This window comes from Lethenteron reissneri, chromosome 43, assembly GCF_015708825.2.
Source record: "Lethenteron reissneri isolate LAM-NWPU_2019-01 chromosome 43, ASM1570882v1, whole genome shotgun sequence".
Classification (NCBI taxonomy): domain Eukaryota; kingdom Metazoa; phylum Chordata; class Hyperoartia; order Petromyzontiformes; family Petromyzontidae; genus Lethenteron; species Lethenteron reissneri.
The window spans coordinates 6189406-6208208 of NC_083821.1; the positions used below are offsets into that span (position 1 = coordinate 6189406).

At 43.9% G+C, this 18803-nt stretch overlaps 1 protein-coding gene across 6 annotated transcripts in view; it reads left to right on the plus strand.

Moving 5' to 3' along the window:
- Positions 1–18803, plus strand: part of AHI1 (Abelson helper integration site 1) — a 76118-nt gene that overhangs the window by 20045 nt on the left and 37270 nt on the right. For all 6 annotated transcript variants that reach the window (XM_061569426.1, XM_061569428.1, XM_061569430.1 and 3 more), the window contains exons 14-18: positions 2079–2202; positions 3538–3776; positions 5102–5208; positions 10240–10358; positions 10895–11025. In XM_061569426.1, coding sequence (XP_061425410.1) covers positions 2079–2202; positions 3538–3776; positions 5102–5208; positions 10240–10358; positions 10895–11025 — 720 coding nt within the window. The remainder of the gene's footprint in view (positions 1–2078; positions 2203–3537; positions 3777–5101; positions 5209–10239; positions 10359–10894; positions 11026–18803) is intronic.

Here is an 18803-nt window from a genome sequence, read left to right on the forward strand (position 1 = left end):
CACTTAGTCACATATTCACTGTAAGATGTTTTTTGTTCATGTTTTTGTTTTTTGTTTGTTGCGGTTGCACCCGATTCAAGAGCCGAATGGCTCACAGGGCTATGCCTAATAAATGAACTTGAACTTGAATAGGAATGTGGAATTTATACCACTGGCTCAGGGCGATAAACGGGAGATTGGCGTGCCGTGCCGTCTCAATGTTTATTTCATAAAAAATTCCCTGACTTTTGAATGAAATGTATCTATTGAAAACGATCCTCATGGCAGTGTGTACAAGAATTGATTATGATTATTCTAATTCTATGAACATTTAATGTTACCTATAGACTCATGGATTTAATGAATTAGTATAAATAAGACAGACCGTGACATGGACAATATGAACAAGATGAGAAAGAATTGATTTTTCAATGCAACGGTGAACTTGAGAAATGTAAGGATTACCGCCCCCGCGGGTTATGAGAGTTGCCGCGAACTGCGGGGAGCGATTAATTTTAGGATTCAGCGATGAATGGAGTGCGGATCTTTGCAAGAAACATAATATTGGGATAGTGGCACTTAGGAATGGTTTTATTAGTAATTTTGGTGTAGGTAGTGTGTATGGTGGTAAAGATCTTTCCATTCTTTAGTGGTATAACATCTTTAAATATGTACGAATTGTAATTAAGCAACTTTAACTAATGAAACGTTACCACACATAGTGACTTCCAGCTGTAGTACAAACCGCACCACAGGACACGGATTGCGTCAGTAGATGGCGTTGTGGCCTTATGGTCATCTCACGTGGCATGCTTTGATGAGACACGATTTCCTTCTTAGAGCAGATAACCTTCTATCACTCTACCACAATCTGTACGCTTAGTGGACGTCCATGCAGTTTTCTGTAAAATCTGAGTAACCAGTAATGGCAGCGTTTACTGGAATGTGGTTTATGTGAAAACTCGCATGCGAAACAGATTTAATTTGAACTCCTGCATACTCTGGAGCGCAGCTTTGGAGAGTTTATATTTGTTGCCTAAGGCTAGCTTGTAAACTACACTTATAACATGACGGTGGCCCAGGCAAAACATGTGTTTTGCAAAGACAATACCGTACACAAACACATTTTGGGAAAACCAGATGTAAGCCATAGCTCAGTTATGTGTCTACCTACCAATAAAACACATTTTTAGTCTTAATAGCCCAAACAGGATATTTTAAGTAATCTAATTATGGGCCATCTGATTCACATCGGCAGCCAGGCTTGTTAAACAACTGCCGCTCGATTACCGGGTGTTATTGATAAATATACGTTTTGTATAATATATTTCCAGTCCAGAAATTGCTTCGTTAAATAAATGCTTCTTTCGTAACCTTCCTCTGGAAAGACAATAGGCTGACAGAATAAACAAAAATATTTTTGTTATCGTGTGGAGACAGTGTATTTTGGCAAAAGCACGGTTAGTACGGTTGGTTAAGTACGGTGCGCGAAAGAAGTTCAACCTCCAGTAAAACCTTGGATTGCGAGTAACTTGGTCTGCGAGTGTTTTGCAAGACGAGCAAATTTTTTAAATTAATATTCATTTGATAAACGAGCGAGGTCTTGCAATGCGAGTAGTACGTGTATACGCTTTGTCTGCCGAGCGTCACGTGATCACAACTGATATACGAGTGCTTTGGATTACAAACACGTTTCTGGAACGAATTATGCTCGCAATCCAAGGTTTTACTGTACATACAAAAGCAGGTCAACATCAAGAGTTGCTGTCTAGTTTTCAGGCAAGCTATGGCAAGTTTAAACTGATTATTTGGTGATACTGCATTGGCAGTGGCGCACAAACAAAAATAACAAAAAAATATCTGGCTCTACCTCTCTGGCATCACGATGCAGGAAGCGCTATTGACAAACGTTAATGAGCAAATGCGATTTAATCTTGATTTTAAGCTTTCGTGACTGCAGGAATCCATACTCTGGTTCTTTCGGTAAAGTCACGTAGGTGTTTATTTTATTTTCTACCTACGTGACTTTACCGAAAGAACCAGAGAGTATACATGCGATTTGTTTACGCTTATGTTCTCTGTTCTGTCCATGTGGTCAGTGTTTGAGGTGCCATCGGGCCAGCTGTTGATGGAGCTCCCGGGACATCTGGGTCTCGTGTATGACCTTTCCTGGTCGCATGACAGCTCACACCTTCTCTCATCGTCATCGGATGGCACTGCACGGTAGTCACCCACCTATGCGCCACCTACCAAGGAAAGACAAACATCCCCCATTTATATTTTTGGATCTTTCGGTAATGTCATGTAGAAGGGAAAAAATAAAATAATAAAAATATAACAAAAATATAACAATGAAATTCTCACGACGTTTCAATTGCAACACAAGCAATCATCATCAGGTGTGAAAACCGCTTTATTTTACCGAAAGAAGCAAGAATATGAATCCCTGCAGTCACGAAAGCTTTAAATCGAAAATCCCCCATTTAGCCATACAGACTGTTTTCAGCAGGTGCACATCAAGGGCACCCATAGAAACGCTTGCTACGTCACAGCACTCAAAAATCTACACAGATAGGTCAGCTGCAGAAACCTACTTTCTGTACTGCTTCCTACCAGCCACCTCACAGCCATATAAGTCAGCTATCCCACACATGCGGTGGTGTCTACACGATTCAACAAACCCCGTTGCAGTATTGGACTAGCGCGTCTGGTGTGGCTCACAGAGACCAGCAGCCATATTTTACCTCTCAGCCAAAGGAACCATGCTCCCATGGCTTCATGATATTAAGAATAAATGTGTAATGCGCACAGATTTTGTTCGCTCTCAGAGCGAGGTAATGATTCACAGTTGCGGGAAATCAGAGACAGACGGGAAGGCAGCCAGTGTCGTTGCCAATCATTGTCACAGCTGTATGGTCCTACATTTGGACGTATGACCAACTGCATTAATGCTTGTTTATACGTGTGCGAGTGAATTTTGAGGATCCGGAGAAAGCCTACTTGTGCGAGGGTGGTAACACTGAAGGTTCTTTGTACGGACAGATATTAATCCACTTGCTTTACTGCCATACCCTTGCAAGCCAGGAGACGGAAAACTTAACAGTCACAGGCAGGGAGGGAGCTTCACGGACATGTGCCATCAGCAAGTGCTGAAATGCTGGGGTGCACAGAACTGTTAACTACTCTTAGGTTTTTTGGTAAAGTCACGTAGGTGAAAAATAAATAATACAAATATAATTGAAATAATAATAGAAATAAAATGATTATTATTATTTCAATTATATTTTTATTATAACTTTTTTACCTACGTGACTTTACCGAAAAACCTAAGAGTATGAATTCTTGCAGTCACGAAAGCTTCAAATCTAGAATTAACTGTTAACTATTTTGTATTTTACCAGGCAAGGCCCACTGAGCTATTACATCTCTTATTCTGAAGCGACCTGGCCACAAATGATATGTCAACAAAGTGGCTTATCACCATGTGGAAATTTTTCGCAGCCAAATACCCAGCTCACTGCGGCGCACACTCTCTCGCCCGCCCTGCCGATATCACAGCCTGTGGAACGTGGAGGGCCGCGTGCGTGCGGCAGAGAAGGTGCTGCCTCACCCTTGCTTCACGTACGCGGGGCAGCTGCACCCGGGCGCCACCGCCGCGGTAGCCGTGACGGGCGCATACGACGGCATGCTTCGAGTCTGGGACGTGGGCGGCGCGACGGGCACGCGCGACGGCCGGCTCCTGCGCGAGTTGGACGGCCACCGAGGCTACGTCAACGCCGTGTGTTTCGACGCGGATGGTAAGTGATGCGTCCTCGTGGTCGTCGTCGTCGTCGTCGTCATCAATCGGTCGCCACCATCTTGAACCACTCCAAGCTGGTGCTGTGGTGGGGAAAGTGGGAGAATCATAGTTGCAAGTACAAGCTCATATTTTGATCAGATTTGCACAACATGCTAAATTCCTCTTGATATGCAAATTTCTTTGTCAAGGCGCCCTTCCCCCTCCAACCCAGCTTAAATATACGCTGCCAAGCATGGTGGTGCCCATTCAGACGCTGTCTTTCCGACAGACCTGTTCTTCACCTGAGGACGGCTGCTTGCGTTGTGGCCGAAACGTCGTGAGAATTGTATTTTATTATGTTTTATTTTTATTATTTTATTATTTCCCTTCTACGTGATTTTACCGAAAGAATCAAGAAGATCATTACTATTATCTATTGTTGCCTATTGTTGTCGTAATTATCTGCGTCATCATTGTGATCATGCGTTTGGTAAAATCTGCCTGTGCACTTCTGAATGACTGCCAATGTACGTTTCGGAATTATATTTGATGTTGGCCATCTTATGAGCTGTGCCACTCGTTGGGATGTTGGCAGTGGTCATTGTAAATCATGCAAGTAACACAACATCCCTTCGTCAATCTACTGGTCGATAAGTGCCGCCCCACACAATATCAAGTGTAATTTGGCCCTTCTGTGACAATGTGTCATGGGCTCCACTTGCTCAGAACCACCTAGTGTTAGTAAGAGAAAGATTCTCATTTTTACAAAGTTAATTGTGGAAAGGGCAGCTAATTGTGCATGATTGTGACACATCCGCAGACATTAGCCTGCTGTTGTTGATGCACTCATGCATTTCTTCTGCCCACACATTCTACATTGTCTGGATTTGGTTGTTGATTGACCCATTGTCTGATGGTCGTGATATAAATTAATCTGTGGAATGCCAGATTTTATAGCATATACACAAATCACAAAAACCTCAGGAATACTATAATTCTGAATAATGCATTTACAATACTGATGTATATATTTGAATCCTTTTGCTGATGTGAAAAAAAACATGCTCCGGTCGCTGTGGTCAAGGTTATATAATAATAGATGCAAAGGAGAAAAAACCCAAATACACAGCATTAAAAAAAAATGCACACTGCTTCTATCTCAAAACCATGAACAGAATGCTTAGAAACTCAAGCAGACATACTTTACCTTGGTGGGGAATTTTTCAGCAATTCTTTCAATAGGCGCCTGGGAAAGGAGTGTGTGTGTGACTTTGTTTAGCGTCTCGAGCGGTGTGTTTGCATTTTTGCTCCATACAAAATCCCCGCTTGTTTGTTTCACCACAGGCCTGCAGATGTTCAGCGGCGACAGCACAGGTGTTGTTCTTGTATGGCGAACTTTTGTGAGTCAGACAGCGAACAGCGACCCCTTGCGCGACTGGGCAGTGACCAAGGTACGAGTGGAACGTGTCGAGTAAAGATGTGCGGTTGTACAAGTCCAGCGCTTGAGTTCATCCACTGCTGGATGAGAGCCTCTCCACACCGTGTGGGGACGTGAGGGTTATTTCACCAAATTCCCACGTCACTGATCAATGCGGGTTGGTGAAGACGCGAAGCATATACATGGGAGCATAGAAGTACAGACAACAATGAATTTTGCCGCAGCATTCTCTTTTCCTGTGATATCCCCCGCAGCCTATAACACATGTTACTCTTAGCAGTTGCAGAGCTCAGGGAATTCTTAATGGTCATGTTGGTGCACTTGGCTAGCAGATTCCATGATAAAACTAGATGCTCGTGTGTAGCATATTTGATGGTATTATCTCACCAACGCACAGAAACAAGTTCATGTAAATTGAAACATACTCATTAAAATGGAATTGGTCAAACATTTCATTCTAAGACTCAGCTAAAACGAGTCTTAAGATCCCGAGTACGCCTTTTCTGTATTAAGAAATAATGCTATTCAATTTTATACTTCAAATTATTCAGGCCTATCCCATCGCCGGGTGACACAGTTTACAATACTTTTTGGAGTCGGATGGTTGATGTGGAAAATTTGTGATGAAACCTTAAAAAATCTATTGTAAAAGTCAGAATATTGTAGCAGCTCTGTTCATCACGGCAGATTGAAGGCTTTCCTTAAGCATTAGTTAGAGCCGAATTATGTTTTAGTGTTCATCATCGGCCTTGACCTCTCCACTGGTAGATTAGGCCCTTCCTACAATTCAACCGCTCACCATGATCCCATAATGCCATGATCCATCTTGCTCCCACGCAAGCTAAGTTCATCGCTCCAACTCTGCAGTGGACATTATCTTGGGCATTTTCTGTCCTTTGGCTGTCCCACCACCCCATTGTTAGTCTTCACCCCTTTTCATGATATTTCAAGTTTCATGTTTTCAAGTTTCATTTATTAGGTATAGCACTGTGAGCCATGCGGCTCTTGAGTCGGGTGCAACCGCAACAAACAAAATATGAACGGAGAACATCTTAAAGCGACGACACGCAACAGAAACATCCTGGATAAACCAGCAAATCTTCCACAAAAAAACCCACCGTATTACAACGCTGTGTGCAAAAATCCCAGTGGAATGCAAGTCAAACAATAACAACCATAAGACAATTTAGATTAAAGTTATAAGTCTAATTCTGTACTACAAGAAACAAATATGGCTAAACCAAAACGTTTTCGAAATCACCAACATAAAGCTATAAAACAATGTAACAGTGATCATAGGAACTGTGATTCAAATGTAAATTTGACAATAAACGATAGACATGAATCTTCTTGGTTCTTTCGGTAAAGTCACGTAGAAGGGAAGTAATAAAATAATACAAATAAAACATAATAAAATAATTCTCACGACGTTTCGGCCACAACGCAAGCAGCCGTCTTCAGGTGAAGACGGCTGCAGGGATTCATCTTCTTGGTTCTTTCGGTAAAGTCACGTAGAAGGGAAGTAATAAAATAATAAAAATAAAACTTCATAAAATAATTCTCACGACGTTTCGGCCACAACAGGTGAGGACGGCTGCTTGCGTTGTGGCCGAAACGTCGTGAGAATTATTTTATTATGTTTTATTATTTTATTACTTCCCTTCTACGTGACTTTACCGAAAGAACCAAGAAGATGAATCCCTGCAGTCACGAAAGCTTTAAATCGAAAGATAGACATGATGTGCTGGAGAAGAGGCTGGACCAGCTGGTCAAGCCTCAGATTCAGGAGGAACAATGCGGGTTCCGTCAGGGTCGTGGAACAATCGACCGGCTCTTTTCCCTCTCCCAGATATTCGAGGGGTCATGGGAGTATGCTTCTCCAGTCCACCTCTTGCTTTGTAGACTTGGAGGAGGCATATGATCGTGTTCCCCGTAATGTCTTGTGGCAGGTGCTGCGGGAGTATGATGTACCGGTGCCGTACCATTCCATGGTAGTGAAACGAGAGTTGATTTCTTGAACAAAGCTCTCGGTTTACAGGTCGGTCTACGTTCCAACCCCCACCTATGGTCATGGCCTTTGGCTAATGACCAAACGGATGAGATTACAGGTACAAGGGGCCGAAATGAGGTTTCTCCACAGGGTTGTCGGGCTCACTCTCCGTGATCGGTTGAGGAGCTCTGTAATCTGGGAGAGCCTCCAAGTCGTGCCACTGTTCCTCCGGGTCGAGAGGAGCCAGTTGAGGTAGTTCGGGCACCTGGGAAGGATGCCCCGCCCGCCCCCCCCCCCAGTAGACTCCCCATGGAATTCTGCCGGGCACGTCCCACTGAGCGAAGACCCCGGGGCCTGGCCCAGGACACGCTGGCGGGATTATGTCGCTCAGCTGGCCTGGGAACGCCTGGGAATTCATCGGGAAGATTTAGAGTTCGTTGCCAGGGAAAGGGAGGTCTGGACCACTCTACTCAATATGCTGCCGCCGCGAGCCTTCCCAGGACAAGCAAATTGAGAAACGAACGATAGAATAGAGTATTCATGTTTTTTTGTTAATTATATGCAAATGTTTACATTTAGGTGACACAATGATTGAATAATCTCATGACACTCAATCTTGGCAATTCAATGAATCACTGGGTGGTGAACTTTAAGGGCCTCTATATACGAATACATTCCTCTGGGGTTTTAAATGTAACTTCCCGACAAATATATGGTGAACATCACAAAGCAGTGTCGCAGCTGCACACATCCCAAATCCCGCATATCAATGCTGCTAAATGCATCATGGGTTACGCATAGAAATTAATCACACTCATTCACCAATGTGCAGCCATTCAAGGCCATCTTTATTATGCAACATAATTTCTACAGGAGCCATTCTGCCATTGTGTGATGTGGCCTTGTGAAATTGGTCTTGAATGGGCAATTTACATGGGTCTTGACTGGGGACCTTAAATTGTCTGCGGTGGACTGAATTTTCTCCCTACTGCCCATGGGGTTTTTTTGGTAGGTATTTGCTGTTTTTGACTTTGTCATGAAACTCATTGAAACTCATTAATGTAATAAAGTAAATGTAAATCCAGGACGATGGTGGCGCACTCCTCTCAGCCAGCACTGTGTAGGCGGACTTAATAGATGATGACTTGAATGCTGAGAAACTTATTCTTGGTTCTTTCGGTAAAGTCACGTAGAAGGGAAGTAATAAAATAATAAAAATAAAACATTATAAAACAATTCTCACGACGTTTCAGCCACAACGCAAGCAGCCGTCCTCAGGTGAAAACCAGGTCTGTCGAGGCGACAGCGTCTGAGAAACTCTTTTGCCCGTGGCCATCAAGGTGCACAAGCTTGGCTTGCCAGGAGAGGGCAGTGCAGCCAAATTGTGGACTCCACCTGTTCCATCTGTACGGGGATAGAGTGTTGCCCCCCCCCACTCCCCCGTACACGTGGGTTTTCTCCAGGTTCTCCAGTGTCCTGCCACATGTAAGCACTCATTAATTTGCCGATTACACCTGAGTAATTAGAAGACCGCAGTACTTTGGGGGGCGAACTTGACAAGCGTCAAGGACAACCCATGCGGTTGTCCTTGGCGCTTGTCTGTGGCTCCTCATGATTGTGAGACGTTCTCTCCAAGAGTCGCTCTCTGCAAGAGTAAGCAAATACTGTACTGTGAGCATTATAAGTCGAGTGTTGTTACTGGTAGGAACCACCTGGTTCCACCAGCCCACAAGGGATTATTGTGTCCGTCCGTCCGTCGTGCATCCAAAAATGGGAGGGGTCGGGCTGGGTGGAGAGGGGAGGGTGGGGAGGGGCTGGGTGGGGAGGGGTGGGGAGGGTGGGGAGGGGCTGGTCACCCCGTGGTGCCCTTATAAAACTCAACGTTTAACCTACTCACGTAGGCTTGTGCCCGCCTTCACAGTCGGCCATATTTGCGGAATACACCACGCCGCCGTTGACCCTGGCCATTGACCGAGCAACCCAACGTTCCTACCAGCTCCCTCCGCAGGAATGTGTTATTATTGACCAGTGGCGCTCAAGAGTGTGTGCTGGCAAGAAGTGTCCGGGTTGATTCTGGAAACTAATGCCATGTCTCAGCAGTGTAGTGTCATCATATAGACACTAGGTACTCATCCGAGTTTCAGGTAATTGTCTGCTAAGCTAAGTTCTCAGGTTTAGCGAGTAGATGGTTTTGGCTCAGTCAACAGTGAACGGCAAAAATAACGAATAATGTAATCTAGTTTTTCATGCTATTTCGCATTTTTCCACTGTGAGAATTTAAACATTTGGTTTGATTAACACGAACCAAAGGGGCATATAATATTGAAGGATTGCATCCATTATCAGTTAAGATGGCAATTTGAAGTGACTTTAAAGCTAATTCTTAATGTCATTTTTGGGGGGCATATTCTCTAATCTAGATTTGCGTGCTGCTATCTGTGAGAAGTCAGAATAAGAATGTCCTTGCCTTATGGCATGATGCCGATGTTATAATAGGAATATAATTCGGTAAAAATTAGTGAAAAGAGAAGAAATAATGGCTTTGTGTGTGCGTTGATTTTCCTCACCTCCCTTGTTACTGGAGGTAGCACTCGGGACCAACTGAATGTGTGAGACACTCACCTTTTGGGATATGAGTTGGCATGGGTGTCAGTATGGCTGACCAAACACCTCAAGCACAACTTTGCTTGTGATTCCTCTCTGAGTAAACCCCAAAGTCAATTCAAAGTGTTTCTTTGCTCACCTGACTTTGGGTGCTGCTAATTTATATTGGCAGTCTTTTGTGGAAATCTCACATTTCCGTGGTGTTAACCAGACTCTCTCTAGAATGGCTATTGTTGACTTATAATCATTTGATAGACTCAGGATGGGCTGATTCGACCTCCAACCATGTGTTAGAGCTCTGAACCATCTTATTGTGAGCTGTGTATTGTCACCACACAATGAAATATTGTTGGATTATAAATGTGTTTGGATTGTAAAGGCGCAGCTTGCCGTTGTCCTGTTGCCATGTGCCGATTGATGGTCCCTGTGCTTTTCTCCCGCCCCAAATAGGAGATCAAAGAGCCAGACCTCAAGGGGGTCCCCATTAACCACCTATGGGCTCATCCCAATGGGCGCAGGCTGCTTGTGCACGCCCGAGACAGCGCCCTGCGCCTCATCGACGTCCGAGTGTGAGTGAATATGCCCCTTGTAATCTGCGGCATGAGGCGAATGTTATTACGCCTCATTGGGCTTTCAGCGTAGTTTGCATGTGATAAAACACCAGAGTGCCAATAAAGTACATACACATGTAAGCGGAGAACATGCGTGTAGATGTACATCGGTAACATACTTACTCTGATGCATTCTTCCGATATCAGGAAGCCACTGAAGCTATGCACTTTTAAATCTAAATTGAAAACTCATTTCTGAAGAACTGCTTTTTGTGTTTAGTTTGTTGTCCTTCCCCCGCACATCCGATGAGCACGGTTGGCTATGTACGATGTGAAAGAAGTTCAACACACACACATACATACATCCTATGGTTACCTTGCTATCCTTGCTGGTGGGCATCTTGCATGCACAATCTTGTCCTCATCCACAACACCAACCTGCCAAGTCGCTGGATCGCAGGCATGAGTCACCAGGAAAGTTGCGATAACCGTTAGACTCTGCGCAGCTTTCGACGCAGCGTTCCGAGTCGTGGCACCGGCCTGTGTCTGTGCAGGCAGGTGACCAGGAAGTTCACGGGGGCCTCGAATCAGCGCGAGCGCGTGCACAGCTGCGTCAGCCCCTGCGGAACCTTCCTGCTATCGGGCAGCGAGGATGGCGTGGCTTACGTTTGGAACATCGACACGGGTACTGGCTCCTGGTCTTGGCCTCCACGTGCCCCGGTGTGTCCTTTAACCCTGGGATCAAGGCAGGCACGTGCGTGTTGGCCAACGTGTCCACGGGAAGATCTGTGATCGTTGTGCTTTGGTTTGTAATATCGACGTTGTCATGCTAATCTGAAATTCCGATTACCACCTGGAACATACAGACTAATTGTACGGAAATGTTATTAAAAAAAGACGCAGTCCAAAAAACAAAATAGCCATTATAGTAATAGGTTTTTACCCTTTCAACTGGTACAAAAACTGACACCTTTATACAAGGGATCATGTTTGCAATAACCACAACACAGCAGTCAAAATGCAAACAAAAAGAAACAACTCTGATAATGATATGCACTGTCCTATATCATTATCATAGTTGTTTCTTTTTGTTTGCATTTTGACTGCTTGTGTTGTGGTTATTGCAAACATGATGCCTAGTATAAAGGTGTCAGTTTTTGTACCAGTTGAAAGGGTATAAACCTATTACTATATTTTTCCACTGGTAAAGGAGGTCTCATAGTGTAAAATATCCATTATTTGGTAGATACACACCTGTGTTATGTATCGCAGGCTTCCAAGATGCTTTCGAGGCTTTGTTAATTGGAAAGAGAGATTTAGAAAGAGGATATTTTGGAGTGTTTTTAATAATTGCTATCGGTACATCAGTGTCATTCGAGCAGTACTGAAAATGTATTTTAAGTCTTTATTGTCACTTACAAAGTTTCATCCTCTTAATGGACAACGTGCAACACAAATCCTGAGTATGTATCTACGAAATCATAATTGTTTTTTTTGTCGGTTACATATTTCCTTTAAGTTTTTGCTCAGGTGTTTGTACACGGCTTGCCCTCCTGTGGGATTTTAGGAGTGCATCACAAATTAAACCTCGGTACTTTGCTGTAAAAGCTGTGCGGATTTTCCCTTGATTGTGCTGTAGTCAAATGTGGGTTGTCTTTCTGCAGCAAATCCCATTCATAGTCATAGGCTAGGAGCACTCCACAGCGGTTTATGTTTCAGGCAGGTGTGTGTGGCAATAGTTTACATCTCTCTTGGCTGACCTCCTCAAGAGGCAGTTGACACCGGCTGACTGACCGTCAATTGTCAGCCAATACTTGGGCCACATTCCTGTCACTTCTCCAAGTCCGTCCTGAATGAGGCTTCTTGAGAGCTCACTTGAAGCGCACCTGCTTAGCCCCGTCTCCTTGCAGGGTCCTCCCCCCCCTCCCCTCTCACATCTGGCAGCCTGCCGCCCTCTTCCTCCGCACGCCCTACCACGCCGGCAGTCTGTGAGCGTAACGTGTGTGCTTCAGCTCCCAGGTCTTCCCTTGATGTCTCAGTCTTCAAAGCGGGGGGTCCCTCCGTCCTCACGTCTTTTAAAAGTCACCTGCAAGGTGTTACGGCTGAGCCCACAGAGTGCAACGTGCTTGGCAGTTAGCGCTGTTAAGCGTTGCCCCCTTTGTATATTTGTGAGCACTGTTCACACCTTTCTGCTGTCACCTCATGCGTTAGGACCTTTTTTCGAATGGGTTCAAGTTCTTTAAATGCCATGTGCATGTATGAGTGTGTGTGGAGAGCGCTGGCATAGCGGTTAGTGCTCTGTGCTATGAAGCCGCTTTGCAGAGTTCGATTCCCCAACTGACGGTCAACACCCGTGATGATATCTGAATTGGTCCTGGGGAGACACAAAGGGCTGGGTGTGGTGCTTTACTGACCTTCATAGGTGCTCGCTAACAGCACAGTCTTTTAAGGATCTTTGTCTCTGTCTTTTATGTGCGAGTGGTGTTGCAGTGGCCACTGAACTGTGCTGTGATCCCAGCTCCATTGGAATTAATTCCTGGCATTGCACCACTCGTGGCAAGTGATATCTGAATATTACCCGGTCTACTGTATGTTAATTCAGCCTCAAACGAGTGTCTGGTCCAGTGTACAAAAGATGGGAGCTGCAAGACAATGGTGGATAGCCGTGCTACTGGTCACACCATCCACTCGTGCACTCTGCCAGTCTTAGTAGGTGCATGTTAACAGCACATGTTTTTAGGTAGCGGGTAGTTTGTGATAAACTACCTCAGGGCGTGACGACCCTGCCTTACACGAGTCCCAGGCACAGCTGGCCCGGCTGTCGGTACCTGGTAAGGACCCCTCCCAGGGTTACGCGGTTTTCTCACTGCCTTGTGAGTGTCTCAGGAGACCATTGGAACCTCATTTGCCAGTAACAAAATATGATAATTGGTTTTTTACCCTTTTATCTGGCAACAAAACTGACACCTTTTTTTTTACAAGGAATCATGTTTGCATTGACCACAATACCTGCAGTCGGAATGCAAACAAAAAACATAACTCTGATAATGTATGCACTGTCCTTGAAATTGATTGGTCCACACCCGAGACAGCTTTCCTTAGAGCCTAGTCTCACATGGTGTTGGACCAGATGACGCCAAAAGGCGCACAACTCAAGGACAATGAACCATCAGAGTATGAGAGCTCGGGGTTAAGCATTTACACCATTGGAACCTCAATTTGCCAGTAACAAAATATGATAATTGGTTTTTTACCCTTTTATCTGGCAACAAAACTGACACTTTTTTATCATAAAAAACTGACACCGTTTTTTATAATAAAAAAGGTGTCAGTTTTTTTGCCAGATAAATGGGTATAAAACCAATTATCATGTCTCGGGAGAGTCAATGGCTAAGGGATTAAACCCCGACAGAAAATCAGGAGTGGGGCCCCTCAGGCGGTTTTGTGACGCACAGCGGCACATTCCCGGCAGCCCCTGCAGCCAAACTGGTACCGAACGTCGTGCTATGCACTCCTTTGGACATCACCAGCAAGGCCGAGGGGGGGATCATGACGCATGGACAACCCAGGATTTCCAGAATAACCTGCCCGGGCTTTGCGCCAACGATTGCCACTCAAGGATTGGCCTACTAAGTCATTCTAGGCGCTGCAAAACCTACAGCTGACCTCGTAAGGCGCAAAAGAATTGTCTTTCGAGACAAAAAGGCCTCTGGTATTTGTGTTTACATACACAGACAATGCGCACACTAACATCGTAATAACCCTGGTAAAATTGATGGCCATAGTATAAAACAGCATTTTTCTAATTTTAGAAGGAAGGAAGGAAGCGATGAGCCGTAATGCGCTGGGATGTGCATTGGATTGAATTTGTATGTATTTTTACTGCAGCAAATGTGATGCGTTGAGGTGCGTATAATGAGCACCAAGCTTAATGACCTAGGCTCAGACCTGCTGGTTCCTGGACAGCTGTATTTGCACGGCCAAGGTTAATGGCACTGCACCACAGTTGAGAAAAATAAAAAAAGTATTCAGTTTATTAAAGCAGTGGAAATTCTCTCATCCATTGGCACACGCGCTGTTTGGCCAGCGTGCACAGACGCAGAAAGCACAGGCGCGTTGAGCTCATCATCACCGCTCGGGTGTGTTTGTGTGGACCAGACGGGGCAAACACAATTCATCTCTATACCTGGGTGGCCCTTTGGTGTGAGTGGCTCTTTCTCAGGATTGCCACTCTATGCCCACTTAGTGCTTACCGGTTCACAGGTACGTTAGCATGTGGCCTTCCCCCTTAGGTTAACGTTGCCAACAGGGGGGGAGGGGGAGTTAGACACAAATTGGACAGCCAATCACAAGAGCCCGTGACCAGCGTCCCGATGTTCCACAGTGCAGGTGTGTGAACTTGAGCTCGCGATGTCACGCCCTTGATGTCCCGGTGACTTTTAGATTATTTGCCTGCTATGCCTTTCCACGTGATAAGCCACTTCGTTGAGCCATCATTTGTGGCCACGCCGCTTCTGAAAAATAACTAATAGCTCAGTGGGTTTTTTTAGCTGGTGAAAAATAAATATAGTTTAGTTTTTTTATAATTTAGAGTGATTTGCTTACCTTCCTATACCTTGCACTCCTATAACACTGGTCAACAACAAAATTTTTTTTTCTGACCTGGACTTTTGCAGCTGTTTAAGACTAATTTCAGGGTGCTGATTCCAAATCTGATCTCAAATTTGCTCTATCACATCTCATTTTTATGCTATCGGCATACCCCATTTTCATTGATTTTACCCGAAATTACCTCTGTCACTTATGATTGCAAGTTGTTACGAGTCAGTGACTGCTTTAGTGTTAAAATATGGTGCTGTATTTTTAGGATAGTGTGTTTATAATATCATTTTATGTAGATATCCACATTTATTTAATATTTTTCTTCTGCAGTTTTTATTGAAAATGCAATATTCGATATCTCAAAAACCTGATGTGATAGACAAAAACTGATGCCAGATTTGGAATCAGCACCCCAAAATTACCGTTGGAATACCTTATTCCAGAAAAAGTGTGTTGACCAGTATACAGTAATCCTTGCCCGATGCTTCCTCGGTATATAAACACAATACAAATACCGTTTGTCGACAGGAAACAAATGGAGACCATAACACAATTAGATGGAGCTCTACACGCACGTGTACTTTAGATGTGTTTATTCAGGTTTAAGTCAAATGATATAGTCACATTGCTACAATAGCCTTGATCTGTGATACAAATATTACATTTACTGCTTTAGTTTTCTGGCTGGTATTTACCATTGACAGTTTTGTCGATCCAATACCAACGCACCCCAAACTTACCTTGAAACCGTTGGAATACCTTATGCCAGAAAAAGTGTGTTGACCAGTGTAATTGTTTTTGTATAGTTGGAACTTTCTGATCTGCCTTTACTCGACATCTCTGAAAAAGAGCTTCATAGCTCATCGGATTTCTCCAGGATAATTGCAGGCTCTGATTCTGACTTCGATCTCCGAGCCCATGTGCATTTGGATCATCCGTAAGATTTTGGAGCATCCTTAGGTCTTTAATGAATTGGTTAAGGACATATTCTTGGCTCTTTCGGTAAAGTCACGTAGAAGGGAGATAATAAAATAATAAAAATAAAACAAATTAATTATCAAAATAACAATGGTTAAGGACAGTCGTGTTTTGCACGATTTTTTCTCTCGATGGACCCCATAGTCTGAAATAATGTTCAGGAACATATTCACTGTCATGCAGCGTTTTGTTGCATGTGACTTATTGGTAGAAAAAGCATTTATTTCGTTCCACAGCCACTCTTGAATGTGTATGCGTATATGTATGATGTGTGTGTATGTGCGGATGCCCATTATTTGCTTGTATCAAATTAAAATGTGGCCCTGGTGCACAGAATGGCACTGCTTGAATGCTATTATTGAGGCATTTCAATAAAGACCCCAAATTTTGGGTCACATGGGTGAAGTACACCAAGACATGTGCATTCTTGGCTTCTCGAATTCAGCATAGCATCACCTTGCCAGTACAATAACTATAATATTTTTAAAACGAGTGTTATTTTGTTGTTGTGGTGTTTTTCATGAAGTTTTGCATGCCCTTGACCTGTAACTTGAGTTTATTCTCAGACAGAGAAGGTTGTTCTCAACAGTTTGTGTCGTTTTAATGTTGTTTTTCAATAGATGGATTTCAGTTTTTGCTGCATTTTATTTGTATGACCGTATATACAAAACTTTTAGAGAGAGAGAAACATCATATTCCCTTGTTAGACATTGCACACAACGCAACAGGAAGCCGATTGCAGCTGAGAACAACGCAACAGAAGCACATCATGGTATCTGTCCTGCTGCCTGTCATTTATTTAAGTGACTAATCTATACAAGTAATACTTAAATTACTAATTAGTAAAGTCACGTAGAAGGGAAGTAATAAAATAATAAAAATAAAACATAATAAAATAATTCTCACGACGTTTTGGCCACAACGCAAGCAGCCGTCCTCAGGTGGAGAACAGGTCCGTCAAGTAGACAGACTAATTAGTAACAAAACAAGTATTATGGCCCTATGCCCAGATGAGCATGAGGTGGTGCTCATATTCTATAGTGGTTCAGAGCAAGCAGTGAAAATGACACATTCCTGTACAATAGTACAATCGCTGTTCATTTTATAACTAACTTAACAATTTTTGTATTTAAAGCTTACGTGACTGCAGGGATTCATATTATTGGTTCTTTCGGTAAAGTCACGTATTTTATATTTATGTTATTTTGTTGTTTCCCTTCTACGTGACTTTACCGAAAGAACCAAGAATATTAACAATTTTTATTTTATTTTACCAGGCAAGGCCGGTGAGCTATATAGCTATTTTTATGAAGTGACCTTGGCCACAAATAATGATAGCTCAATTAAGTGGTTTATCGTGTGGAAATTTATAGCAGCCAAAAACGCACATCTTTTTTTAATGTAGAGGGAAAAATCGGAGGACCCAGAGAAAAATCCACGCGACTATGACGAGAGAGACATGCAAGCTCCAAATATACAGACGTCAGGGTCGGGATTGAACACACGACCTCCTGTATTCCAGCCGAGGGAGTTAACATCTCACCACCGTGGCACTCTACTCATCGATGGAGCAGCCTTGATAAGTGGGAGTTCCGAAAGGGATGATGAGGATGGTAATTGTAGACTAAGTTGATGATAGCTGTCAACCAAGGTAATGTAACACTGACATAAATAACATGCTTTGGATATTCTTTTACTTTTATTTGTTCCAAAACGTCTGACAATCCATCCAAATGCTGGTTCATTGGTGATTAAGTGCAACTGTCATTTGAATTACTGACATATGGAGAGTTTTTATTGGAATCGAATACAATTGATAAATTGTTTTAGTCAATGATCGTTTGCTTATATTGCATGCTGAGTAACAGAAATGATCACAGGTTGACACGTGCGAAAACATCGATAGTAAGCTGACGCTCGTATACTGGTTACAATCTCAATGAGCCATATATATTTTGGGCCTTTGCAATTCTCAAATCTGTAAGCATGCTTTTCAGAAAGCTCACAGTGTTAACGGTCCTGAAGCTGTTCAAGAGTGTCCGCGTTATTTTTTCCAAGGAAATATCTTCTCTCTTAGTCATTGCATGTGTAATGAGCGACTTCGTGACACGTCGTGTAGAGGGTACTCTCTTCTTTATTCAAATTCGGGCACACCACAGGCCAACCTTACCCTCTTCCTTCTCCGAGTACACAGATAGATATTAGCATCCCTACAGGCTGCACGTGGTCGATCCCACAGCGTGGTTCCGTCTGCCCACTCCCGGCATCGCCGCTGGTTGGCGATGTGCCGGCGAGGGTGGTGGGACTTCGCAGGAGATCCGCCACGTGGCCGAACGACGGAGAGAGATGACGGCGAGCAGCAACGCAGTCCGGACCCAAGGCTCCCCACACCGACCACGAGTCGCCCTGCTGCTGCTCTATATTAAACGGGAGACATAGCAGAGCCTCACCATTCTGGCGAATTGTCCGATGATGCTGGATGCAATTACCAGCGAAACGTCGTACTCAAATTGTAAATGTTGTGGTTTCACGCTTCAACACACCGGTGGGCTAAAGCAGTGAACTATTTGTCTTTTGTCAACGTGACACTTTTTTACTGATTGGCCGTGTCGGGTGGTGGAGGGTTACGACACATTTATAGATAACGCGATCTGACCCAAAAACGTTGATTATGAGTCCACCTCCGCTTATATAGCTGCAGGCGTGTCTAGGCTCCACCTCCAGCCACGCCCTCTCGTGGAACCTTCTAGCCGGTTCCCGGAGTATCTCGGCTAGCCCCGCCCTCCACCTGTGGCCCAGATACCTCTCCCTTGGGGATTGGATGATATTTCTAGTGGTGCCTGTACCCGCGCTTCCCTTTTCCAACCAGTAGATGTCACTACG